At 51.1% G+C, this 27,660-nt stretch overlaps 1 protein-coding gene across 9 annotated transcripts in view; it reads left to right on the forward strand.

Annotated features, from left to right (window-relative positions):
- Positions 1–1,122: 1,122 nt before the first annotated feature.
- The window catches only part of NWD1 (NACHT and WD repeat domain containing 1), a 60,947-nt gene continuing 34,409 nt past the window's right edge, over positions 1,123–27,660 (forward strand). For 2 of the 9 annotated variants that reach the window (XM_032412335.1, XM_032412332.1), the window contains exons 1-7: positions 1,123–1,561; positions 6,824–6,909; positions 8,504–8,620; positions 13,188–13,485; positions 18,452–19,724; positions 25,832–26,035; positions 27,263–27,422. In XM_032412335.1, the coding sequence (XP_032268226.1) occupies positions 1,453–1,561; positions 6,824–6,909; positions 8,504–8,620; positions 13,188–13,485; positions 18,452–19,724; positions 25,832–26,035; positions 27,263–27,422 (2,247 nt within the window). In that variant the 5' untranslated portion in view covers positions 1,123–1,452. Of the gene's footprint in view, positions 1,562–2,246; positions 2,621–2,649; positions 2,837–6,820; positions 6,910–7,911; positions 7,954–8,503; positions 8,621–13,187; positions 13,486–18,451; positions 19,725–25,831; positions 26,036–27,262; positions 27,423–27,660 lie in introns of those variants that run through there. The other 7 variants (XM_032412328.1, XM_032412329.1, XM_032412330.1 and 4 more) reach the window with 7 other exon arrangements.

Genomic DNA, 27,660 nt, shown 5'->3' on the forward strand with positions numbered 1-27,660 from the left:
GGTGGAGGTGGGGATTCTGTTCCCCAGGGGACACGTGGCACTGTCAGGAGACATTTTTGGTTGTTGTGATTGGGAGAAGTGGTGCCACTTCCATCTAGTTGGTGGAGACCGGGGATGCTGCTCAGCATTCTACAGTGAACACTGTCATTTGCTACCTCCTCGGGAGCTTCCCTGTATGTAATCTGAAACCAGCCCCCATACTGGGAGGGCAGGGCAAGACCAAAGAAAGTCAGGCCATTTCAGATGGGTAGGTGGCAGGTTTGATAAGCAAGGGAACTTACTTACCAGGCTTGTCTTGATTGGCCATGGACAATTAGATCTCCACATCTACCAGCCAGAATCTTAACATTTCTATAGAGGCCTCGACTGGATTCAGTCTCATACACCATCCAGATGGTCTTAACACCACATCACTATCTCAAGGCTGTGTCCTTTGGGAGCATCTAGCCCGGGGAAGTCCAGTGGAGTGAACACTCCAAGGACAGGGGATGGGGAGGGCGAGCCTCTCACTGCCCAGGTCCAGCTGGTGGGTCAAATCTGTAGTCACGTGTTCTTGATGACCTCCTCCAACATGCACACCCCACCACAAAGAGTGCTCTGGCCCCAAATATTAGCAGGGCTGAGGTTGAGAAACCCTGCTCTGGAAACTTAGACTTCATTTAACACTTGCGGGGACATCGACGTTGGACGCTCTGATTCCTGACTCTGGGTGAGCCTGGAAATAATAATAATTAATCATGGCCAACATTTCATGGGCCCTTCGCATGCCCCAGGCATGGCGTTGGGCTCACCCTGTAAGGGAATTTTGTTGTCTCGCCAACTCTGGAGATCGTGAAGAAAACTTAAGCCCAGAGAGGTCAAGTGGCTGGTGCCAGGGGCCTCATCTATCTGGACTTCATTTTTTTCCATCAGTGGGACAGGATCATAATATCTGCCTCTCGGGCACACTGCCCATGTGGGATGCCAACCATCTGGCACCTCACGGACCCTTAACAAATGGGCTCCACTGTGATGAGTGTATTAGCCCGGCACACAATGGTTAACCATCGAGTCTGGCTAAGTGCCCAGCTAAGCCAGGGCCCGGGAGCCACACAATTTCTTTCATTTTCCCGGTTGCTAGGCGAATTGGCAGGGAGAGACCTGGGAAGTACCTAAGACAAAAGTTTCTAGGATTGCCGGGGGCCTGGTTTCCGGGCACCGCTGCACCCAGAAAACTCTCTTCTCCAGCCTACTTCCCCAGAGAATTTTAAGTTGGCCCTTCTACCACGGAAAGGAGCAAGAGGGAGGCCAGAGACCCCAAGAAACATCAGAAGGCGGGCCCTGCAAGGGGCCTCCGTCTTTCCTGGGGAAATCCAGTCTTGCTCAGTTGCCTGCGGTGACAAATAGGAGTCAAGGAAGATGGACAGTTGTGGATGAGCCCGTTGATGGGACGATCATTTAGTGAGCCCTACTATGTGCCAAGCATGCCGACCTTGGCAGACAAAGTCCTTGCACTCATGGAACTCATGTTCTTGTGGAGAGACAAGCAGTAAAGAAGCAAGAAGAAACGTATCAGCTGGTGGTGAGTACCACACAGAGAATTAAAACAGGGTGATGGCATTGGGAGTGACTCGGGGGTAGGGGGTGGTCATTGAGCAATGGGACAATCAGGGAGGGCCTCTTAGGAAGCAGCATTTAAGCCGAGGAGTGGATGACATGAAAGGGTTCAGGATGGGGAGAAGAAGGGGGCAGACCAGCACTCACTCCCCAACCCTACCCTACCTTTCCAGGCTAGTGAAAAAGTTCTCACTCTGATTCTCAGTTTTCCTCATCTGTAAAATGGTGACAGTCAATTATGGTACAACATTTTTCAGGTCTGTGCAGGAAAGTTTCATTTAACAGGCCTGGGTTTTCCACACCCTGCACATGAAAGGTTTGGCCCTTGACCAGCTCCCAGGATGTGCCCTCAAAGCTCTTGGAATGTCTTGCCTGATAGGAGTGTTGTTTGTTTACCTGGGGGCCTCGGAATATACCCGAAGAGTCTATACTAACGATGTGATTTCTAGTGGGGACCTTGGGCCTTGTGGTATCCACTCTGGAGGAGCTCTGGAGGGGCTGGACTCTGAAGTCAGCTGTGTCTGTGTGACCAATGCCCAGGAAAAACCTGGACACCAAGGCCCCGGTGAGCTTCCCTGGCTGGCAATCCTCCGAGCGTGCTGTCACACACCGTTGCTGTGAAAATCCAGTGCTGCCCGCACAACCCCGCTGGGAGGGGGCAACTAGAAGCCCAAGCCCGGCGTCTGCCAGACACAGCCTTGCACGCCTCTTCCCCTGGCTGCCCTTCATCTCTGTCCTTTCACTGTAATGAACCTTCGCCATGAGAACTGCTTTCCCGAATTCTCTGAGTCCTTTTAACGAATCCTCGAATCTGAGGGGGGGTCTTGGGGACCCCTTAAAGGCAGACTCTTTTCCTGGGTGAATGAGGCAGGGAAGGGAAGTTGAGGCAGAGAAGGAAAAGGTATCAAGAAGCTCGAGCTGTTTGGTTGAACCGATACCACCATTTCTCAAGCACCTGTATGTAAAGTGGGGACGTGGCATTCCCAACTCCCAAATGCCTCGCTCACACGGGGGGCCATCGTGGGTATGTCTGGCATTCGTTCTGGTTTTCAGGCTCATCATGCTCCCTTATGTGCTGATCCTGAGGGGAGTGCCTTTCTCTCCTGGTCCTAGCCCATCCTGGAGCGGTTCTCACTGCCATCTCACAGACGATGTGGCTGATGTCCCAGGAGAGAGGCCACTTGCTCAACTCCTCCAGGACAGCGATGGACGAGCCAGCATCTCAACCATGGACACCCAGGTATGCTTTCCTTCTGTCTGCGGTTCGTTACCGTGGAGAGGTGGTGGGCAGGACTCAGATCACCAGGGCATTTTCAGTAAGGTCAGATAATGAGAAGGTCTTTCCCTGATCATAGAGGCCATGTTTTTGGTTAATTTTCTCCCCCGGATTTATTGTCGGATAATCGGCGAATGTGTGAGTTTAAGGTAGCCAACATGCTGATTTGATGCACTTCTATCTTGCACCATGATTACCCCAGTGGCCTTAGTTAACACCTCCAACACGCACCTCATTACTATTTCTTTTTCATGGTGAGAACCTTTAAGATCTATGCTGTTAGCAACTTTCAAGCATAGAATACAGTATTAACTATGACCCCCACGCTGTGCATTAGATCCCTGGGTCAGTCTTATTCATCTTTTAACTGGAAATTTGTAACCTTTGACTGACATCTCCCCATCTCCCCACCCCCTTTCCCCTGTAACCATCACTCTACTTTCTGTTTCTATGAGTTTGGCTTTTTTCGATTCCACGTAGAAGTGAGATTTTACAGTATTTGTCTTTCTCTGTCCTGCTTATTTCACCTAGCATAATGCCCTCCAGGTCTCTTCATGTTGTCACAAGTAGTGTTTTGGGATTATTTCAAAGAGCACGTCTCAGTTTGATATGGGTAGGTCCCGAACTGCCCCTGGAGACTTGCTAATCTCCCTTCGCATCCTCAGGCTCCACGCCTCCTGCAGGCAAGGAGATCTGGCTTGAGTTGCTTTAAAGCTGGTTCCTCAGTTTCTCAGCACTGCTGACATTCAGGGAGAGATAATCCTCTCTGGTGGGGCCGTCTTGTGCATCGTAGGGGGCTGAGCAGCATCCCCAGGCTCTACCCACTGGACTCCAGCAGCTCTTCCTCCCCAACGTCGTGACAACCAAAGTGTGCGAGGGTCCCCTGGGAAGCAGAATATGCCCCTGATGAGAACTGCTGGTTTAAAATGTACACGCAGGGGCACCTGGGTGGCTCAGTTGGTTAAGCGACTGCCTTTGGCTCAGGTCATGATCCTGGAGTCCCGGAATCGAGTCCCACATCGGGATCCCTGCTCCGCGGGGAGCCTGCTTCTCCCTCTGACCCTCCCACTCTCATGTGCTCTCTCTCTCTCTCTCATTCTCTCTCTTTCAAATAAATAAATAAATAAAATCTTTAAAAAATAAATTAAAAAAAATTTTTTTTAAATATACACGCAGTGCCTGGACCACCTTTGGAGGGGACAGTGAGCGCAGCAGGAGGTAGGGGTTCCACTGTGTTTGTCCTTCTGGCCTGCCCCACCAGGACTGGCACGACTCCCAGCATCTGACAGCTTCCCTCCGCGCACCTGGGCCCAGGCTCGAATTTCAGGGATCCCCAGGAGACCTAGGTGTTCCAGAGGCTGGCTGGTCCCCAGGCCCCAATGCCGGGCTCCAGGAAACCGTAGTTGCGTAGCAACGGCTGAGCTCTTGGCGTGAGGAGCTGGCTGGTTGAGGGGCAAAAGGCTTCAGAGCCTGGAGGAACCAACATCCAGGGGCCTTGGCTGGGAAGCCACTGTCCAACAACCCCCGTGAGTGCTTGCAGACCAAGCAGAGCAGTGCGGAGCAGTGGCTTCAGCTCCCCAGGGGCGCTGGAGGTGGCGGGGACTCCAAGGCACCAAGGGGGTGAGATGGACGCCCCATTCCAGAAGGCTCTGCCTGGCTGCCCTCCCAGGAAGGCCACCTGGCCTCTGGCCTGAGGTCCCTGAGTCCCAGGCCCTATGCTGGGGAAGCGTCATCCAGGTGGACAGGCAGCATGAGTGTGGGCCCCCTCAGCCCGGGCACCTGCAGGCGGCTTCTCCAGGGTCAGGCAGGCCCCCTCCCAGCACCTCTGTCCAGCAGTGTGGCCATCTTCATCAGCTCCACAGTCTCGGGTAAGGGGCAGGGCAGGGCAGGGCTGGGGGGTTAGAGGCAAGCAGGTACTCTTGGGGAGGGGCGAGGTGGCCAAGGCATGGCTCATAGGGTCCTCTAGGAGACCTGGATAAGAATGCAGCCTGGCCAGTGACCCACATGGGAACTGGTGAGGGGGAGCCTCCTAGACCCCCTGTTTCCTCCCTGATAAGTCAGGCTGACAGCCTGACTGGATAGAGTTGCTGTGAGTGATAAACCATATTGCAACTAACATTTATGATGAATGCACTACAGGCCAGGCTTAAAGAGTGTGAGAGCCGTTCCCCCCCAACTCCTCAGACACCAGGCTTTGCATGACCCGACCCTCCTCATCTCCCATCTTGATCTCATAGGGTCCTCCCCTCACCCCCGTGCTGTGGTCACCCTGAGCTCCAGCAGGTCGTGGGACCCTTGAAGCCCCAGGCCCCGTAACCGTGGTCAGGGGTATGTGTATTTAATGTCTGGCTCCTCCGAGCAGGTTGCGAGCCCTGTGGGGGCAAGGACGGTAGTATGCTGGCAGGGTGTTTACGAGCCTGTCCCCCCAAATCTAAACAAAACAAAACAAAAAACACCAAAACACCCGATTTGTACCGTCCGCCCATTTCCGTGGTGTAAATCCTTCCACCAGGGTCAATTTCGAGCTGCCGATGGGACTTTCCGAACACGCAGGCAGAGATGTGCAGTAATTCAATCTCCTCTAATATTTGCCCTGATACAAAATCAGCAGCCAGGACCGAACTCCAGAACAGAGCTCACAGTCAAATGCCATTAAATAATCACAAAGTGATGCGTTTTGCGCATTTGCCATCTGCCTTTTCCATCCTAAGTTCCGATGATTTAATTGTCTGTAGTGGCTATGTGAATTCACAAAATTCCTGAAGGTTTAGCACTCGGCTCTTCCAAGCCAGTGGGGGCCGGCTCCAGCACAGGGCATCATCCCCATTATGTCTTGTTTGCTGCCGTGCCCGCAGTGGTTAAGCAAGGTTCTGAGCATAGAGCAACTTCCTAATAAATACTTTATGGACGGATGTGAATAACCCATGGAATGCATTAGACATGGGAAGAGCATGGGGTAGGGGGAAGAGCATGGGGTAGGAGGCACAGCCGAGACTAGAACCCAGGTCAGCTCCCGTCCCAGGGCCCGGATGGCTTCTTTGTGCCAACAGCTTTGGGAGTCCTTCCCTGAACCCTCCGATGACCTCCCCCTGACCAGGGGGAGAAGACAAACATTTCTTCCACGTCTATCTCATGCTAGGTGCTTTTACTTGTAAGATTCAGTAGCTCAACTAACACTTACTGAGCACTTGTGTTGAATGCTAAGAACTTAGCCATGACCAAGACAAGCAGAGGCGTTTGACTCTGGGGAGCTTGCGGCCCTGCAAAGTAGAAGCATCACCCCCATTTTACAGAGGGGGGAAACTGAGAATAGCCTGACCCTTGGCACTGGGCCACACAGTGAAGTCAGTGGTGCAGAAGGTCTTAGAATCCAGGTTTACCCCGGGTAGGGCTGCCAGATTTAGCAAAAGCAAAAAACAAAACAAAACAGAACAGCAAAAGCAGGACATCAGTTAAATTTGCATTTCAGATAAACAATGACTAATCCTTTAGTATAAGTATTTCCCAAATAGTACATGCATGACCTGGGATATACTTATGCTAACAGATGAATTGTTGTTTATCTGGAATGCAAATTCAGCTGGGCTTATCAGATGTGCACATGTGTCCAAATAGTGCACGGAACATGATATACTTATGCTATCAAGTTTTTCGTTGCTTATCTGAAGCGCAAATGCAGCTGGGCATCCCGTACTTATCTGGCAACCCTAAGTTAGGCTGACCAACCATCCTGGTTAGCTGGGATTGAGGAATTTCCTGGGATGTGGGATTTTTAGCACTAATACCAGGAAAGGCCCTCTCCGGTTTACCTCTTGATGTTTTTTGTATCTTTTCATTTGCCCCACAGGACCCCAGCCTTAGTGGGGACAAATGAGGCTAAAAGCAGAGCCATGGGGGCAAGAAAGGGTTCTGGGATCTTCCAGCTAACATCCTCTATGCTGTTCCTTGCAGATATGGATGCAGAGAGAGAAGCCCTGCAGAGCACGGCCTTCCCCGAAGTGCAAACCTTCTGCCAAAAGCATGGGCTGATGTTTGAGGTAATAGCTTCCTCCCTGCCTCGGTGTCCCCTGTCCTGAAATTAGAGACCAAGGGTTTGCTAGTCGCACGGGACCCTTGGCTCCGAGAGGCTCCGCACTGGTGATGCCCCGTGGAGATGAAAGTCCTCTAAAAAGGCAGGGGGAGGGATTATGGCCGCGGGCACTTCGGGGAGCCCAGGAGGCCTGGGAGTGCTGGGGGGGGCCGCCTTGGGACCCTGCTCCTTGGGCATGCCACTTACCTGCCTTTCGTTGTTGGTTTGTCCTGCCCTCTTGGCCCTCCCCGGACTGGGGCAGCTTCAGGGGGAGTCTAAGAGGACCGTGGGGTGTTTGGGGTGTACACAGAAGTGGGAGGTGCCTTTTTCGGGAATACTAATGGTGTACCTGCCTGGCACAGTCGACAGCAGTCCCCAAAGAGAGGCCCCTATGGCTCTCGCACCAATCCAGGCGTAGGATGTTGCCCCCTGCACGTTTTGATGGGGAAACCGACAAAGCATCTTTGGAGCGTTGGCTTCAGTTGACCCTGACTCCTTGACCTGTGTGACAGCGATCCATTCCATCAAAGGCCCCCCTGATTATAAGACGCATCGTAGTTTCTATATCACTAAGAAAGAAGCAGTGCTGGGAATTGGACTCTGCCTGCCATCGATCATCAGACACTGAGCCATTCTGCCTGGCCCCCCTCAGGCAAGCAGGCGAAAGTGGACCGCAAGCATGTGGTTGTCAAGGAGACTTTGCCAAGTCTGATTTTGGCCAAACTAAACACCCTCCTTTGCAAAGAAAGCTCTGGGAACAAGTGTGGACATGTCCTCACTTAGGAAGGAACAGTCTGAATATGGCCAAGTTCTTTAAACATTTTTTTTTATATGTTGTTGTTGTTGTTTTTTTTAAGATTATTTATTTGAGAGAGAGAGCATGAGAGGGGGGAGGGTCAGAGGGAGAAGCAGACTCTCCGCTGAGCAGGGAGCTCAACGTGGGACCCGATCCCTGGACTCCAGGACCATGACCTGAGCCGAAGGCAGCTGCTTAACCAACTGAGCCACCCAGGTGCCCCTGATATGTTGTTTTTAAGTTAACTTTTTATTTCGGATTTAGATTTATGTGAAGGTGGCCTACAGTCCAGAGTTCCCATATGCTCTGCACCCGGTTTTCCCCCTATTGTGAACATCTTACATCATCGGGTACATTTGTCATAACTAAGAAATGGACATTGGTATGCTGCTATGAACCAGCTTCATTCAGATGTCAATGGTTCTTCTGTTTGTGTCCTCTCTCTGGTCGAGGACCCCGTCCAGGGGACCTAGTGGGGTTGACACTGGTCTGAGACAGTCTTTCCTTGTTGCTCATGACCTTGACAGTCTTGGAGAGGGCTGACTGGCCGTCCTGCAGGATGCCCCCCATCTGGGTCTATCTGATGTTTTTCTCATGATAGCCCTGGGGTTATGGGCTTCATTCAAGTTCTTTCAATTTGGACACCCCCCTTTGGGGAGAGACTGTCCAAAATTACTGAAAGAAACTTTATGCCTTTGTCAAAAGGAATTGAAAAAAATCATCCATTCTGCCACCTCCCTGACACACCAACACTTATAATCTCCAGGTTGTTGATCTGAGGTGGGGTATTCGGAACACTGAGGCCACTGACCACATGACCACAGAACTCTGCTTGGAGGAGCTCGACCGGTGTCGGAAAACATCCATAGGGCCCGCTTTTGTTGTGAGTCTCTTGGGAGGGATGGGTTGGTGATTACTTCTCATTCCATCCCTGATATATGGCTCCTACCCACTAGCCAAACCCATCGGTGGAGGGATGTGGGTGGCATTTCTTCTATGGTACCTAATCTCCATAGCCTTCCCATGGCAGACATTGCTAATCGATCACTACTCATTTTCCACCAAGCTAGCTGGGATCCAGACATTAGCAGCCAAGTGGAAGCAACAGGTGAGCTGGAGAGCAGAGGGTAGAAGCCCAAAGGAAACTTAGAATTTGCTCTGAACCTACCCCCAGCTTTCTCACCTCATCCACTTCATGTGTGTGGAATGTGGGGATCCTGGAAAAGCACAGAAAGGATGGAAACCCACAGGATGTTGGGAATTCTTTTCTCCCTTGTGCGTCATGGTGTTGGGAGAAGTCTAGAGCCTGCCTCAGGGCAAACTTCCTCTGACGCTAGGTGGGACCAGTTTTTCCATGTTCCAGGGTATTCATCCTGTCCTCCCACCCCAACAGCACCCTCTCTGTCCCCAGAATAACCGCCAGCTCACAATTAGTGGTTTGGGCTACGATCAGCGAATGCTATTCCGCTGTCCTGATTTATTCCACCACCAAGTTCCAGATACATCCAAGAACTATGACATTCGAGCTCATAAATCCTCGAGCAGGGGTCAGCAAACTACAGCCTCTGGGGCAAATCTGGCCCATTTTTTGTAAATAAAGCTTTTTTTTTTTTTTTTTTTTTTTTTGTAAATAAAGCTTTGTTGGCACTCAACCACACTCTTTCGTTCACCTATCATCCATGGCTGTTTCCCAGCTACACACACAGAACCAAATAGTTGTGGCTGAAGCCACCTGGTCTGCAAAGCTGAAAAGATTGGCTATCTGACCCTTCCCAGAAAAAGTTTGCTGACCTCTGTCCTAAAAGGTAAAGAGGGAAAAAGTCAAGAAAGTATCTTCGCCCCAAAATGCCTTAGTCACAAAGAAGCTTCGAGCAGTTCCGAATAAAAAGAAAACTCCCCTGGAACCTCTCCCGGAGACAAAGGAGAGTGTAGGAGAAGGTGGTCCCCCTTATAAAAGCTGTTATCTAGGGAAATAAAGAGAAATATTTGAGGGCTGCTTGGCTTCAGAATTGCACTGTCTAGCACAGTAGCCACAAAGCACATGAAGCAAATTTAAAGGTAGATAAATGGGGGCGCCTGGGTGGCTCAGTCAGTTAAGCAACTGCCTTCGGCTCAGGTCATGATCTCAGGGTCCTGGGATTGAGCCCCGCATCGGGCTCCCTGCTCGGCGGGAAGCCTGCTTCTCCCTTTCCCACTCCCCCTGCTTGTGTTCCCTCTCTCACTTTCTCTCTGTCAAATAAATAAATAAAATCTTTAAAAAAAAAAATTAAAAAAAATAAATAAAGGTAGATAAATGAAAATCGAGTAGGATTCAAATTTCAGGTCTTCAGGGCCACCAGCCATGTTGCAATGGCTTCATAGTCCCATGTGGCAACTGGTCACCGTATTAGACAACACAGATGAGCACACTTCCAGCGCTACTGAAGGGTCTAGTACTGCCTTAGAGACGAGACCTCCCTCCCCAAAAGAAACTCAGACCTGGCCAACATGTGTGAGAAGCTTTCTTTATTATGTATGAAGTTCAATCGATAGAGTCAGACTTCCGTTTTCAGTCTTTTGCTCTATGTTTTTCTTTGTCTGTTGGTGCTGCCTTTTTTTTTCCTTCTCCCTGTTTTATTGAGATGTTTCTGCCATCCAGCAATGTGTAAGTTTCCGATGTGCGTCTTTAATGACTTGACTTACATGTATTATGAAATGATGACCACAATAAGTTTAATTAATATCCATCATTTCCTATAGATACAAAAAAAGAGAAAGAAAAAGGTGGTTTATTTCCTTGTGAGGAGAACTCTCAGGAGCCACTCTCTTAGCAACTTTCAAATACATGTATAGCAGCATCCACTATGGTCCTCATGCTGTGCATTATATATCCCTAGTCCTTGTTTATCTCATAGCTGGAAGTTTGTGCCCTTTGAACCCCTCTGCTTCAATTACTATTGCTTTAAAATGCATCCTAGTGTTTGGAGGGCTCTACCCTCCTGCTGTGTATCTCCTTCATACATTTCCCCCCCAATCTTCCAATTTAGTTTTCCAAATGAGCCCGACGATTGATCATTTCATGGAGTTTCAAAAAAAAAAAAAGGAAAGGAAAAAAATTTTCTAAAGAAAAATGGGCGATGGGGAAAAAAGAAACTCCAGGAGGAATTCGATTTTGCAACCCAAATTGCAGGCAGTGAAAAGCACAATGCAGCTTCCAGGTAGCATGGGGGACGGGATGATGATCTCTGAGCTTCCCCCAGGCCCGACTAGCCCAGGGACCTTGCTCGTCCTTCCAGAAGGGCTCCTTGGGCAGGTAGCTGACCTCTACCCGCTTCCTGCTTTCCTCTTGAACCAGACATCTCCCTCTGTCCCCCGAGAGTCGCCGCATCCTTCTCCTTCAGTGGCTCTGACTTGGGGGTTTTCCTGTGGACATCAGAGCTGCGCTGGCAGCCCTTGGAGAAGCGTCTCTCTGGTAAATAAGTCATTAGGCAGCAAGAGTAACAGAGGAAGGCTCCCCACGGTACTTCCTTCAGAGGCTCTGGCTCTCTTGGGTCACCCGCAGCTCTAGCGTCTCCAGAGAGTTGCTCCTGGTGGCTCCTGACCTTTTTCCTTCAAGCTCTTCCTTTTTTTTTTTTTTAAGCTCTTCCTGTTCTTGCTCTGATCCCTCAGGCAGGAGCATTTTCCATCTGGTCTCCCTCCTAAGATCTGTGATTTGTGGTCAGCTGGCTTCTCTAACTTCTTTCACTGCTCCAAGGCTGATGCTTTGGGAAAGGCCCCCAGAGAGTGGCCTCCTGTTCAACCTCCCATCATCACAGGCTCTGTTTATCCAAGTTCCTCGGTGCACACCCCTGGAATATTCTGGCACAACCCGGTGAAGAGGGGAGGGGTGATTGCTTCCATTTTATGATGAGGAAACTCAAGACGTCAGGCTCGGTGTCCTAGACCTCCTCTAGCCTAATTCTCTAGCATTCCGGTTTGCACCTTCTGTTGGAGCAGAGAGAGGGGCTCCTAGGATTTTTGGCATTAAGACCAAAGTCTTAAAAAAAAAAAAAAAGACAAAAGTCTTAGGGCTTCATCACCTCCAACCCCTGCAAAATCTTGCCTACGGGGGTGGCCTTCTGTTTCATTCCAATTTTAGTGTATGTGCTGCTGAAATGAGCACAAGGGATGCCCTTATGTTTCACCACTGCCCCCTCCTCAAACACCTTCCCCACCCGGCTTTCCTGCTCTAGCTCTTTGGAGCCACTTCCTGCCACAGGACCTTTGCACATCCTGTCCCCTCTGCAAGGCGCTCTGCGCAGTGCACCCTTTCTCGTGTCTTCTTCTTCAGCTCGATCCTTAAATCTAAATAAAGACAGGGTCCACCTTGTACCTTTCAGACCCACCTGCCCCCGGGACCACATCATACCATGAGATTTGGGCGGGGCCAACGGAGGCCCTAGCTCCACCACATCTCTATTTCTGGGACAAGCCGGTGCCTATATATGAGAAGCTGTAGTTTTCTCTCCCTCTGCCTGTCTCTTATTAAGGGCTCTTGGGATTGCATTTAGGGCTCCGATAATCCAGGATAATCTCCCCAGCTCAAAATCCTTCACTTAAGCACATCTGCAAAGACCTTGGTGCTAGTCGTGGTTCTCCAGAGAAATAGAACCAAGAGAATATACAGAGAGAGAAAAACGAGATACATACAATTTATGACAGGAATCAGCTCACACTGTTATGGAGGCCAAGAAGTTCCACCATCTCCCATCTATAAGCCGGAGAACTGGAAAAGCAGGTGGTGTCATTCAGTTGTAGGCCTGAGGCCTGAGAATCAGGGGGCTGAAGATGCAAGTCCCGATCTGAGTCCCAAAGCCCAAGAGCCAGGAGCACGAATGGCCAAGGGCAGGAGAAGATGTATGTCTCAGCTCAAGCAGAGAGAGGGAATTCATCTTTTCTCGTTTTTTGGTTTTGTTTTGGTTTTGGTTTTTTGGGTCCTATTTGGGCCCCTGGTGGATTGGATGATGCCCACCTGCACTGGGGAGGGCCATCGGCTTCACTCCAGAGATGCTATCATGGACACATTCAGAAATCACATTCGACCAGCTATCTGAGCATCCCTCAGCCCAGTCAAACTGACACCTAAAAATAACCATCACAACCCTTTTCCATATAAGGTGTGTCACAGGGGCCAGGGATTAGGGTAGGCTATCCTTGGGGGCCATCAGTCAGCTTCCACAGAGGGTTTTCCCAGCAAAAGATTCTTTGATGCTTGGTACATGATCAGATTCAAAATGTGCCTGTCCGATGTCCCTTGCTCTCAGGGACCTTCACGCGCAGGTGCTCTGAGGCTCTAGCCTGCACTTCTTAATGAACCCATCACTGTGGCGCCACAGCCCGGCCCATGTCTGGGGGGCTCAGTGCATCTCACCCAGGGTCACAGAGCTGAGCGCCCAAGCCAAGATTTGAACCCGTGCCCCTCTCTCTGCCAGGCCCTCTTAGGTGACCAGTACGGCCCCTCCCCAGTCCCCACGCTGATCGAGGAGAAGGAGTGGGAAGCTCTGAGAGCCCAGCTGACCTCCAGGCCACGCGACCTGGACCTGGTGGCTCGACGCTTCCGGAGGGATGAGAACGCTGTGCCCCCCACCTACCTGCTGCAGGCGCTAGGCACCGTGGAGGCCCACGGGCCCGAAGAGGCCACGCTGACCTCTGTGCTGCGCTCTGGAGCCCAGGAGGCCCGGAGGCTGGGCCTCATCACCCAGGAGCAGTGGTACCGCTACCACTGGTCAGGTGAGGCTGTGGGGACCCCTGCCAGGGGCCACAGGAAATGCCCCGAATTCAAATACACGCATCGCGTTCTGTCCAAATGCCATAGCCTACACTCCTGTAAATACCAGACCAGCCTAGCTCCTGGGTCCCTGGTTCTGCAAGAGGTTATTGTACTGATCCCAGAGTTCAGCCAGGTCCTGGTTGATTCTTTGTCCCTTAGGACCCTCCTTTCTTCTCCTCCTCCAGCTCCCACTCCCCTTCTCCCAGGGAGACTCCTGGTTCTGAGGGAAGGCTTCTAAGATGACCACTATCCTGGTTTGTTTGGGGACTTTTAGGGCTAAACCCAGATAGTCCTGGAAAAACTGGAACAGCGGGTCACCTTATGTTAGCCCAGGAGCCAGCCCCTGCTGGGGACATTGAGTCCTCCAGCCTCCCTGCACCTGCCTCAGAGGTGGAAACTGAGATACAGGAAGGGGTCTCCTACACCTAAGGTGGGGAATAGGGATTTGACCAGAGTCCATCACCCAGCTCTCAGCTGGCCCCTTACCTCCCACCTCTAGCCTTAACCTCTGGCTCTTCCATCCTCCGCACTGGCTCCCAGAAAGATTTTTCTAAAAATAGAGTGTTGCCGGGATGCCTGGATGGCTCAGTCGGTTAAGTGTCTGACTCTTGGTTTCGACTGAGGTCATCGTCTCACGGTCTTGAGATCAAGCCCCAAGTCAGACTCGTGCTGAGCGTGCAGCCTGCTTGGGATTCCCTCTCGCCCTCTCCTTCTGCCCCTACCCCCTGTTTGTGCTCCCTCTCTCTCTAAAATCAATAAATCAATAAATTTTTTTTTTTAAAAATGGCAGTGTCGCCAAGCCATTTCCCCACTGCTTGCTGCCAGCAAGAAACAGATTATTACCATTCACGTGTTCAGTAGTGTGTCAGATATGTCCATTTATATCACCAAAACTATAGTATATGAATTTCTCTTACCAAAAATATTAAAAACATGAACTCATTTTGTCCACATATTGAATACATGGATTTATATTATGAACATATTAAACACATTGACTTGTTTAAAGATATTGAATGTAATTTATGTCAGTAGTATTTTAATTGTACTAAAATGTATTGATTATTATTTATCATATATATTAACTCTAGTAATGACATGTCAATTTTTAAAACTCAACTTTTTATTTGGGGATAATTTTAGATTTGCAGGAAGTACAGAGTCTCTGTATGTTCTTCACACAGAGACGTTAACGTCTTATGTGACCACAGTACATTTGCCAGAAGTAAGAAATTAACATCAGTACATGACGATTAACTAGACTCCAGAGTCTAGTTAGAGTTCCTTGGTTTTCCCGTTAATGTTTTCCTGTCCCAGGATCCCGTCCAGGTTCTCATGCTGCGTTTAGTTGTCACGTCTCAGGTTCCCTTGGACTGTGACCGTGTCTCAGCCTTTCCCTGTTTTTCATGACTTTGACCATTTTTGAGGAGGGCTGGCCACGTCTTTTGCAGAATGTCCCTCAATCTGGGCTTGTCTGGTGTTTTCTCATGGTTGGACGGGGGTCATAGGTTTCTGGGAAGAAGACCACGGAGGTGAAGTTCCTTCCCTATCCCATCATGCCAGGGGTACCTGACACCCACCTGATATCACAGGTGATGCTAACCCGATACTTTGGTTAAGACTACGAATGACATATTGATCTTGAATACAGTGTTTATGTGAATAATAACATTAATGGCCACCATCTATTGAGCACTTACTGTGTTGTTATTCCTTGCTCTGTGACATGAAGCCAAATGTGCTAACTGCTTTCATAGAGATATCTGCCATTGGGACTGTAATCAGCGTCTGGGGTCTGTGCTTTGGGGTGGGCCTGGACTTGCAGTTCAGCCTTGCCCTCTCCCAGCTGTACTGACCTCTGGCAGGTTCCGAGTCTCAGTTTCCTCATCTGTAAAATGGAACTAGTCTGAGGTAGTACATCACAGAATCGTTGTGAGGATCTTGTCCCGTGGTCTCGTCCCAGCCATGATCTCGTTCGATCAAGCGTAGCCCATGAAGAATTCCCACCTGAGGGGCGCTTGGGTGGCACAGTCGGTTAAGCATCCGACTCATGATTTCGGCTCAGATCATAATCCCAGGGTCATGCGATCGAGCCCTGTGTCGGCTCTGCGCTCAGCATGGAGTCCGCTTGAGATTCTCTCTCTCTCTCCCTCTGCCCCTCCCCCAGCACACTCTCTTTCTCTCAAACAAATAGATTAAAAAAAAAGAATTCCCACTTGAAAGAACAAACAGAAACTCCTTGAAAGTAGCAGAAAGCACAAAGGCATATGCTGCTGTCAGCGGTGTCTTCAGAGCCTATTTCCAGGCCCCTGGCTCTCAGTTTTCTTCTTTTCAGCCTTTGTATTTGGAAATAGAGATTCCCCCAAAAAAGCAAAAAAAAAAAAAAGTAGGAAGTAATTCCATGTATCCTTCACCCAGTTTCCCCCACAGGTAGCATCTTGCAAAACTAGAGTAGTACAACCAAAAGTGGACACTGTGACAACCAGACAAAGCATCACTTTTTTTTTTTTTTTTAAGATTTCATTAATTTATTCATGAGGGACAGAGAGAAAGAGAGGCAGAGGGAGAAGCAGGTTCTCTGAGGAGCAGGGAGCCCAACGCGGGGCTCAATCCCAGGACCCCTGGGAGCTGAAGGCAGACGCTTAACCCACTGAGCCACCCAGGCACCCCTGACAAAGCATCACTTTTACAAACGTGCATTTGCGTGTGTGCACGTGCACATGTGTATTTCACGCTAAGAAAATTTCACACCTGTGTAGCTTCGAATAACTGCCACAGTCCATATGCGGGACTGTTTCCTCACTGCAAAGTTCCCCCCACTACCCTCTTAGGGTCACATTCGGCCCTGCCCTCAGTCCCCAGCCCTTGGCAACCAGTAATCCATCTCCATCTCTATAATTTGTTATCTCAATGATGTTATAGAATGGGATCACACAGTCTACAACCTTTGGAGATTGGCTTTGTTCCTTTGGCATAAAGAGCTCAGCTTTTCACAAGCATTGTTTCATAGAAGATGCTGCCAGGAGCCTAGGCAAGGTTAAACTAGCACAGGGGCGCCTGGGTGGCTCAGTCAGCTGGGCGTCTGCCTTCGGCTCAGGTCATGATCCCAGGGTCCTGGGATTGCGTCCCACATCGAGCTCCCTGCTCAGCAGGGAGTCTGCTTCTCCTTCTCCTTCTGCCGCTCCCCCTGCTTGTGCTCTCTCTCTCTCTCTCTCTCTGACAAATAAATAAATAAAATCTTAAAAAAGAGAGAGAGAGATTAAACTAGTACACCCATATTATGGGAGAGGAAACAGACTCAGAGAGACGCAGTGATTTGACCAAGGTCGCGCAGCCTGAGGGAGCAGAGCAGATGGTCTTGCATTGATTCATGCTGAGACGTGTCCCAGAAGGATCCCATGTCAGGACTGTCAGTTGCCTTTATCCCCAACTTCCATTCGAGGGCCTGAGGGGGCTGTGGTGTCACTCCAAGGAGGGCTTTTGAGTGGCTCTTATCTCTGGCTCTGAGACTGAGTCCTGTCTCCAAGGGAGCCTGACTCGCTCAGCTCCAGAGACCTGGGAGCCTCTGCTGGGCCCAGGGCGGCTTAAAAAATAACTCCTCAGGTCTGACTGCTATTTCAAAACAGTGGCCTCCGAGGAGAAATCAGTGTCTGCTCTTGGCTCTGGAAAATTCGGGTCCTCAGGGCAGCTGCTGCATGCTCTGGGACAGGGGTCAGCCAACCAGGGCCCAAAGGCAAAATTCGGCCCACCACTTGTTTTCATAAATAAAGTTTTATTGGAACACACTCAACATATTAGTTCGCATGTTGTCTATGGCTGTTTTCACGCTACAACAGCAGAGTTGAATAGTTGTAATGGAGACCATTTGACCTGTGAGCCTAAAGTATTTACTATCTGAGCCTTTACAGAAAAGCATGCCGACCTTTGCTCTCAGCCTCCAGGCTCATTAAAAACTTTCTACCCGGCCCCCATGCCTTTGCAGCAGCTTTCTGTGGCCTCAAATGCCCTGCCTGCCCTACTCCACCCAGGATGGACAGATATTCTCTTCTGCCGTCTGTCCATTTGTGTGTCCATTTTTTCACTAAGACTGGAATAACCACTCCACAAAGGCAACAGGGACCTTTGGGCATTTTTCTCACTGCTAGTTGTCTGGAGAGCTGAGGCTGCCACAAGTGGGAGCTCAATAAATGTTTGTTGAATGAATGTGTGGTGAGGGAGGCACCCAAAACTGACATTGGATATTTTTTAAATTGAAGTGAAATTCACATGGCATGAAATTAACCATTTTAAAGTAAATGATTCAGTGATATTTAGTGCATTCACAATGTTGTGCAATTACCACCTCTGTCTAGTTCCAGAACATTTCCATCACCCCCAAAGAAATTCCATATTCATTAAGGGTCACTCCCCATCCCTCTCCCCCAGCCCCAGCAACTACCGTAGTGTTTTATAACGGGGCTGCTTCTCACATAGAATCTCTGTGCTGCCTACACCAAGGTTTCTTTGATTAATAATGACTAAATCAGCGCTATTCTTGGCCCAGCCCCTGGACCAGCAGCCTCAGCATCACCTGGGAGCTTTTTGGAAATGCAAACCCATGGGCCCCACCCAGACCTGCTGAATCAGAACTCCTGGAGGCAGAGCCCAGACATATGGGGTTTTTGAGCCCCCAGGAGACTCTGGCAAACTATAGTCCTCTGGCCAAATGCGGCCCACTGCTTGTTTTTGTAAATAAAGTTTTATTGGAACCCACTTGAGTGCATTAGTTTGCATATTGTCTATGGTCATGCCAGGTGACTCCAGCACACATTAAGTGGGAGAACTAATGTCCCTACCTCCCAAATATGTCTCTCAAGTGTCTCCACTCGGGCCAGCTGATCACACAATGATGACCACACTCTCTTCCCATCTCCCTCACTTTTTTAGTCATTGAATGGGAGATAGACCGGGGCCTGCTGAGCTTGACAGACGGAGACCAGGGGGCAACCGTCTTCTTGAGAGAGATCCAAGACCTCCACAAACACATCCTGGAAGACTGCGCCCTCAAGATGGTAGACCGGCTCACAGATGGCTGCCTGGACACGGATGCCCAGAACCTTCTCAGTGGCCTCAAGGGACGCATTGCCGACATGCAACCCGGAGTCCTCCAGGCCCACCACCTGCCATGGAGCCGAGACCTGGTGAACCCCAAAAACAAGGCTCATGCTCAGTACCTGAAGGAGCTGGGGGAGCAGTTTGTGGCCAGGGCTAACCACCAGGTCCTTGAGCACCTCCGGGAGCTGGAGGCGGGCCGGCGGGAGCTGGCATGGCTCTACCAGGAGATCCGCCACCACCTGGGGCTGAGTGCCGAGGCCACCCGGACCTTTTGCGGGCGCCAGGAGCTCCTGGCCCAGCTGGCGCAGCAGCTCTGGCAGAATGACGGCCGTCCACACTCACCCATGGTGCTTTTTGGACCCCCAGGCATTGGAAAGACAGCTCTGATGTGCAAGCTGGCAGAGCAAATGCCGAGACTACTTGGCCGCAAGACGGTGACCGTCCTGCGGCTTCTGGGGATGTCACAGATGAGCTCCAATGCCCGCGGCCTGCTCCAGAGCATCTGCTTCCAGCTGTGCCTGGCCTACGGGCTGCCCCTGCCCCCGGCCCAGGTCCTGGAGGCCCATGCCAGGGTGGTCCAGTTTTTCCACACCCTCCTCCACACTGTCTCCTGCCGAAACTTCGAGTCCCTGGTGATCCTGTTGGACTCCATGGATGATGTGGATTCCATCTGCCGCGCCCGGAGGGTCCCCTGGCTGCCTCCCAAATGCCCACCGAGGGTCCACCTCATCCTCTCAGCCTGCTCAGGGCAGCGGGGGATTCTAGACACCATGCGACAGACGCTGACGGACCCAGAGGCCTACTGGGAGGTGAAACCCCTCTCCGGAAACCAAGGGCAAGAGATGATCCAGCTTCTGCTGGCAGCCTCGAGGAGGACGCTGAGCCCAGAGCAGAGGGAACTGCTCTGGGCCAGCCTCCCGGAGTGTGGGCACCCAGGACGGCTGAGGCTGGCCTTCGAGGAGGCCCGGAAATGGGCCTCCTTCACCATACCTGCCCCTCTAGCCTCCACTGCTAAGGAAGCAATGCACCAACTGTGTGCCCGCCTGGAGCAGACACACGGGCAGCTCCTGGTGGCCCACGTGCTGGGTTACATCGTGTCTTCCCGGTAAGTCTCTGTTGTCTTCACCCTCTTTCTAATTGAGACAGAATGCACGCACTCGCCCCTCGGGGCTCAGAACAGAAACGTCTTCTCTCACAGTCCTGGAGGCCAGAGTCTGAAGTCAAGACGTTGGCAGGGCCATGCTCCCTCTGAAGGCGCCAGGGGAGCTGGTTCTAGGCTTTTCTCTTAGTTTCTGGTGTTGCCAGCAACCCTTGGCCTGTAGACCCATCCTTCCCACCGCTGCCTCTGCCCATCTCGCGGTCTCCTCCCTGTGGGCCTTCGTGTCCCCATTTCCCTCTTCAGGGCCCACTCTGATCTAGTAAGACCTCATGGTATGCTGATTGCTCCTCTCAAGAATGTTTTCAAATAAGGTCACCTTCACGGGCTCCAGGTGGGCATGACCTTTGGGGGACGCTATTCAACCCAACACAATTCATGGATCATAAAGTTCGCTCTCTTAAAGTGTATGGTTCAGTGACATTGAGGACATTCACAGTGTTGTGCGACCACTGTCCATCTCCAGAACATTCCCATCACCCCAAAGGGAAACCCCATCCCCATTAGCAGCCACTCTCCACCCCCAGCCCCTGGCGGCCCCCAACCTGCTTCCTGTCTCTATGGGCCTGCCTGTGGTATTTCCTTTGTACAATTTTTACTTAAAATACTTTGAGGGGCACCTGGGCAGCTCAGTCGGTTAAGTGTCTGTCTTTGGCTCAGGTCATGATCCCAGGGTCCTGGGATCGAGTCCTGCATCAGGCTCCTTTCTCAGCGGGGAGCCTGCTTCTCCCTCTCCCTCCATCCCTGCCCTTGCTTGTGCCCTCTCTGTCTCAGATAAATAAATAAAATCTTAAAAAAAAAAAAAAAAAGAAATATTATAGACTAGTGGAAGAATTCCCATAGTACAAAACTAGAGCAAAGACTGGCCCACACATCAGGGGTTCTCAGCCTTGGCTCTACTGATATTGGGGCCCGCATCATCAGCATGTGGGGGCTGTCCTATGCACTGTAGTTTGTTGAGCAGCATTCCTGGCCTCGACCCCGGATGCTCATAGTACCCCTGAGCTGTGACAACCAAAAACTGTCTCAGAATATTGCCAAGAGTCCCCTGCAGGCAGAGTAAGCCCCAGCTGAGAACTATGGCCATATACCCTTCCCCCAGAATCCCTGATTTGCCGCATTAGCTTTCTCTCTCCCTCCCTCCCTAACCCCCTCTAGTTTTCTTTCTTTCTTTTGCAAATTCATTACAGGCATTATTCCCCTTTACCCTTAAATACGTCACATATTTCCTACAAACAAGGACAATCAGAACCCCACATCGCCACAGGACAATTACAAAAGTCAGGAAATACATCACAGAGGCAATAATATTATTTAATGCACAGTTTACAGTGAACACTTGCCAATTGTCTCAAAAACGTCCTTTATAGCGGCCCCCCTCCTCTCCGCCCACACCCAATCCAGGATCCAAACCGGGATGGCATGTCTAATTTAATTGTCAAGTTGCTTTGGTCTCCTTTAATTTGGAACATTCCACCATCTGGTTTTGTCCTTTTGAAGAGTCCAGGCCAGTTATTTTATTGATCCGTGCTTCTCAACCCTTGATGGGGATTCGTATCTTGGGTCTTGTTTTTGCATAAAGAATCTGATTCAGCAGGTCTGGGCTGGGGCCAGGAATCCCATGTTTCTCTCTGGCCAATGCTGATGCTGCTGGTCCAGGGGACCACTCCTGGGCTGGGGGGAGTTTGTAGAATGTCCCTCCATCTGGGTTGGTCTGATGCTTCCTCCTGATCACATTCAGGGTGAACCTGAGTGATGCTCAGCCCTTCTCAGGCATGGATTTTTTTTCCCTGTTGTAAATCTGCAAGCTCCCCTCTGTATTTAATAGGTAATATTATGGGGAGATCTCAGAAAAACCTTTTTAAAGCCAATTACCCTGAAGGATTGACCACCAGCGTACATCTACACTTCATCCCAAGCTTGTCGCGTGGGAATCAGCAAAAAAAGCAAATAGGAAAATCCAATTTCAATGTGTTTCTAGAGCTTTAGGACTGAATGCTTACATCTAGCTGCTCAGCCCAGAGAAAATCTCAGGGCTGCACACTGTGATGTCAGGATGGTCAGGAGCCACTCTCAGAGATGCCGGGTAGGGAAGGAGGGGAGTCAGAAATAAGGAGCAGGAGAGAGGAGTGGGTCCATCACGCACCCAGCAGCCGGACTCCGGACCCCCAGGAGGGTGGGGCGGAGGCCAATTAGCAGACACACGGCAACAAAGCCAACACTCAAGCCCACCATCAGAAATGCTGGACTACGGGTGCCTGGGTGGCTCAGTTGGTTAAGCAACTGCCTTCGGCTCAGGTCATGATCCCAGGGTCCTGAGATCGAGTCCCACATCGGGCTCCCGGCTCAGCGGGGAGCCTGCTTCTCCCTCTGACCCCCTCCCCTCTCATGCTGTTTCTCTCCCGCTCACTCTCTAATAAATAAATAAATTAATTAATTAATTAAATTAAAATATATATATATATATTTAAAAAATGCTGGACTAGCTGGTTTTGCCTCTTTCCAGTTTCACAGGCAGGTTTTCCTTCCAGACCTTTTCCTTTGCACCATGTCAGTCAAGATGGCAGTGATCTGACCAGTGAGGGTGGCTTTTTGTTTGTTTGTTTGTTTGTTTGCCAGCCACAGAATCCGCTCGTGCTAGTGTGTAGGAAGTCAGGGCTTTGTGCCAAGGCCATGGGGAGAGCTCAAGCGGTCCAGGACCACCCACCCAATTGCTGGCTCTAGGGGGGGCGTACCCCAGATCTCATGCCGTACCCCAGATTTTGTGACTGGTGCCCCCAGAGTGGAGGCTGGGCCTGGGTTCTATAAGAGTACAAAGACGGACTGGGGAATGTTCCAGGGTGAAGGGGTGGGCCGTCAGGCCAGCCTGATGCAGTCCTCATGGAGGAGGTGGTGTTGTCATGGGAACCAGAAAGCCATGAGAATCAGAACAGTTTCTCATCCCCTGGCCCTCTGGGTCCTCTCTGCCCATTGGCTTCTGTTCTGGACTCTTCCTTTGTTCCACTTGCCTTGAGCTTCCACTGGCATCATTAGCCACCATTTCAGAGACCTGGCACTGCCTACTGGCCCCTTCTTGAGTCCCGATTCCAAAATCTGGGGAGACAAAAATAATCGACCTGCTCAGTCCCACGTCTTGTCCAATTAGTAAAGCCGAGGGTCTCACGGGGGTGTCGGACCAGCCGCCCCAGGGACTGGCAGGGGCAGGTGGTTTAGGGAAGGAGCCTGCAGGGGTGATTTCGGTACCTCTTGTTCCTTGAAAACACATCATGCTTTCCCACGCAGTCAGCATGCTGTGATGGTGGAGAGCCCAGCTCTCAGAGCAGATCTGAGTCCTTCTAGGCCAGTGGTTCTTGCCGGAGGAGATTCTGTCCCCAGGGGACCCTTAGGCCACATCCAGGGACATTTTTGGTTGTCGCAGCTTGGGGGTGATGCTGCTGGAATCTAGTGAGCAGAGACCAGGGATGCTGCTAAAAGCACAGAACAGTCCCCACCGTGAAGAGTGATCCGAGCCCAAATGTCAGTGGTGTGAGGCTGAGTAATGCTGGGAGGAGCACGCCTTGTGCCTTCCCTCACTTCTCTATCCAGCACCTGGCAACCGTTAATCTACCTCGTGGCTTTCTGGATCCTGCTCTAAATGTTTCAAGTAAATGGAATCATACCCTGTGCGGTCTTTGGTGACGGATTTCTTTCACTGGGCGGACTGTTTTGAAGGCTCATCTGTTGCAGTGTGTGTGTCCGTACTTTGTTTCTTTCTATGGCCAAAGAATATTCCATTGTATGGATATACCCCTGTCTTAGTCCATTTGAGCTGCTGTAACAAAAACACCATAGAGTGGGTGGCTTATAAACAATTTATCTCTCACAGTTCTGGAAGCCTGGGGAGTCCAAGGTCAAGGTACCGGCAGATACAGTGTCTGGTGAGAGCTCGCTCCCTGGTCCATAAATGGGCATCTTTTTGCTGTGTCCTCACATGACAGAAGGGATAAGGGAGCTCTCTGGGGTACTAAGCCCACTCATGGGGTTCCACTTTCATGACCTAACCACCTCCCAAAGGCCCCACCTCCTAATATCATCACCTTGCGGATTAGGACTTCAACCTGTGGATTTGGGGGAGACACATACTCAGTCCATAGCAATGACATTTTGTTTATCCATTCATGGACATTTGGACTGTTTCCACCTTCTGGCTATTGTGAATTATGCTGCTCAGAACATGCATGTACAAGTTGTGGTTTGAACACCTGTCCGGAGTGAGATTTTAAAATCATAAATCTGATTCAGTCCCTGCCCTGATTAACCCTTCCAGTGACTTCCCATCACCTGGCTGCCTTCCACCCCATGCCTGGAGCACCCTGGCCCCAGATCTCATGCTGGCCCCTTCCCTCCCACCCAGTCCCAGCTGCGGTGGCACCTTCCCAGAGGGACCCACCTCCTCCAAGAACAGTCTCTCTCCTGCCTCCCCCCCCACCATGTGACTCTTTTTCGTGTGACGCGGTGTATCTTCTTCCTAGCCATTGGTGTTACCCAATTTCTTTGTGCTCTTTTCCTGCTATTTCCTACCTGGCTCTGGGGATGAGAAGATAAGCTTCATGGGCGTCTAGCTCTCTGTCCCTCAGGAGTCAGCATGGTGCCTTGCATGGAGACGCCCCTCCATGAATAATGGCTAAACAAACCTGCCGATGGTTTGTTGATGAGCCATTGACCTCCTAGGACCCAGCATCTGCTTCTCTGAGAAAGAATGGACTGGCCTGGCCCCTCCCCGGGGGGCCCTGTACAGAGCCACGCTGCCAGGGAATTATGGGACTGCAGCTTCCTTGATAGCCATCCTGCAAGCCTGCTGGGCTGTTCCATCCGGCTCAGGTGGGATGAGCCATCGAACCTGAGCCAGAAAGGAGGGGACCCAAGCTTGATTTGTACTGAGGGTACATGAAACAGTGGGAAAGAAGCTTCTATCCTGAAGGAGAGGGTTTCTGAGGAGGCACAGGGCCACACAGGGGTGCTGGTAAGTGGACCCCCGAGGTGTAACTCCCAGAAATTCTGGTTTGGAGAAAATTGTGATATTATAGCTGGGATTGTCCAAGATGATTGATCTCGCAGAAGAGACCCCAGGGGACACCCACCCTGTTATACACTAGAAAACACTAAGTGAGCAGGTGCTCTATATATGTGGCGGGTGTTCTGATCAAAATGAAGATTTCGATCCACATCAGAGAGTTAAACACACACACACGCAGGTTGCCCACAGAAGCCAGCCTTCCTCTTTCCCTTGCTCTGAAGGGTGCTCTGATTGCTGTCCTTCCCGGATGAAATATGCAGGCAAATCCAGTTTTCCCAGTTTGATCCTCTCAGGTATCAGGAAGTCCCTTGTGATCCAGCACCGAAACGTCATCACTCATCCCCTTTAGGGCCGCTTCCCTAGGGGTGGAAGGCAGCCAGGTCCGGTCGGCCTTGGTAAGGAGGCTGGATACTTTTCTGGGGCTGGAACACGGGTGAGCCAGGGTGGGCACAGTGGTTTCTGCATTATTTTTCTTTTTCTTTTTTTTTTTTTTTAAAGATTTTATTTATTTATTTGAGACAGAGAGAATGAGAGAGAGAGAGCACATGAGAGGGGGGAGGGTCAGAGGGAGAAGCAGACTCCCTGCCGAGCAAGGAGCCCGATGCGGGACTCGATCCCGGGACTCCAGGATCATGACCTGAGCCGAAGGCAGTGGCTTAACCAACTGAGCCACCCAGGCACCCTCTGCATTATTTTTCTAAATGACCTCTTGCCTCCCTCCCTACGCCGCCCGACTCATGCGAGCCTGGGGAGAGGCCAGTTCACGGCTCTGCGGGGGTGTGTGCAGAAGGAAAGAGCAGGACGGTCTTACTCGATGGGCACAGCCGTAACCGGGCATCAGTACTTGCTGGGCACGGTCCGAATGCCGAGCCTCGGGGTGGACCCTCTGGTGGCGGGCAGGATGCTGTGCTGCTGGCCACGTCTCCCCGTCCCTGGGTGTCTGCGCCCTCCGACCGCAGGAGACACAGCGTGTCCCAGTGCCCGTCCCTTCTCCCTGCAGGCATGGGCTCTCAGAGGCAGAGCTGAAGGACGCCCTGTCCCTGGACGACGAGGTCCTGCAGGCTGTGTACCGGGACTGGACCCCGCCCAGCAAGGAGCTGTTGCGTTTCCCACCCCTGCTGTGGGTGAGGCTCCGCCGGGATCTGGGCCACTGCTTGGCCCGGCGGCCCGTGGACGGCTTCACGCTGCTGGCCATCGCCCACAGGTGGGTCCGGCATGGTGCACATGCTGTCTGGGCTTCCGGGAGCGAGGGCTCGCTCCTCGGGCTCCTCCTTGTTCCAGATCCTTCTTTTACCCCCGTTCCCAGCGAAACAAGGGCGTTTAGCACGGCATTCAGGGGTTTCCACACCACTAACTAACTAACTAACACACAACTAACTCGGTTTTTAAACTGAGGATACATTCACATAACATAAAATTCATCCATTTAAAGTGTACAATTCAGCAACGTTAAGTGCATCCACAATGTGGTGTAACCATCACCTCTAAAACGTTCCAGAACAATTCCATCCCCTCAAAAGGACACCTGGTCCCCATCGGCAGTTACTCCCCATCCCCCCACCTCTCTGCCCCCAGTCCCTGTCTGGCACCCACAAATCTGCTCTCTGTCTCTGTGGATTTGCCTCTTCTGCACGTTTCATATACATGGAACCACACAACATGTGGCCTTTAGTATCCAGCTGCTTTCCTCGGCATAGAGCTTCCAAGGTTCATCCGTGTTGTAGCGTGAATCAGGGCTTTGCTCCTTTTTGTGGCTGAGTAATATCCTGTTGCATGGATGGACCACATTTTGTTTATCTGTTTATCCATTGATGGACACTTGGGTCATTCCTCGGGCTTGTGGTCAGTGCTGCGTGAACACGTGAGCACAAGTTTTCATTCAAACACCTGTTTTTTTTTTGTTTTTTTTTTTAAATTCTTTTGGGTCTATACCCAGGAGTGGAGTAGCTGGGTCCTACAGTACCTTATTTTAAGTTTAAGTTGAGGAACCCAAATGTTCCTTTTTAAAGTAAATATATTTAGGGGCTCCTGGGTGGCTCAGTTGTTAAGCGTCTGCCTTCGGCTCAGGTCATGATCCCGGGGTCTTGGGATCGAGCCCCTGCATCGGGCTCCCTGCTCAGCGGGAAGCCTGCTTCTCCCTCTCCCACTCCCCCTGCTTGTGTTCCCTCTCTCGCTGTGTCTTTCTCTGTCAAATAAATAAAATCTTAAAAAAAAAATAAAGTAAATATATTTAAGGGGAAAAAAGAAAGATGGGCCAATTTATAGATGAATGTTAGGTAACAAGTAGGACAGGTGGTCAGCAGAGCCAGCGAGCATCTGGCAGGTGGCTTAGGAGGGACCTGCATTTGGGAACAGGTTCCTGGAAGGCTGGGGGCCCCCTCTGAGCTCACCCCATACCCCAGGCCCATGAGCCCGTGTCCCCTCTCTGCAGGCAGCTGGCCGAGGTGGTCCAAGAGCGCTACCTTTCCGGGCCCGAGAGAGCCAAGAGGCATGGAGTCTTGGCTGACTTCTTCTCAGGGGCCTGGAGCCAGGGCACCAAGAAACTCATCACTCTGCCGCTGGTGGGGAAGCCCCTGAACCTGGACCGCAAGGTGAACTGTCTGTCTGGGACCCCTGCTCACTACCTGCACGTTCCACCCTGCTGTGCGGGCAAAGCCAAGCCTCCCTGGCCAGGACCACCTTGCTCTTTCTTTTCCATCCAGAATGCTCTCCTCACCTTCTTCCCTTCCCTTCCCACAGAAAGCAGGATGTCCCCTCAGCCTCTGAGCATAATGGGGGGATCGGGAGCAGCAGATGAGGAATATGCCCTCCATCCCCAACATTCTGGGG

This window comes from Phoca vitulina, unplaced genomic scaffold (genome assembly GCF_004348235.1).
Source record: "Phoca vitulina isolate PV1807 unplaced genomic scaffold, GSC_HSeal_1.0 scaffold13, whole genome shotgun sequence".
NCBI lineage: Eukaryota > Metazoa > Chordata > Mammalia > Carnivora > Phocidae > Phoca > Phoca vitulina.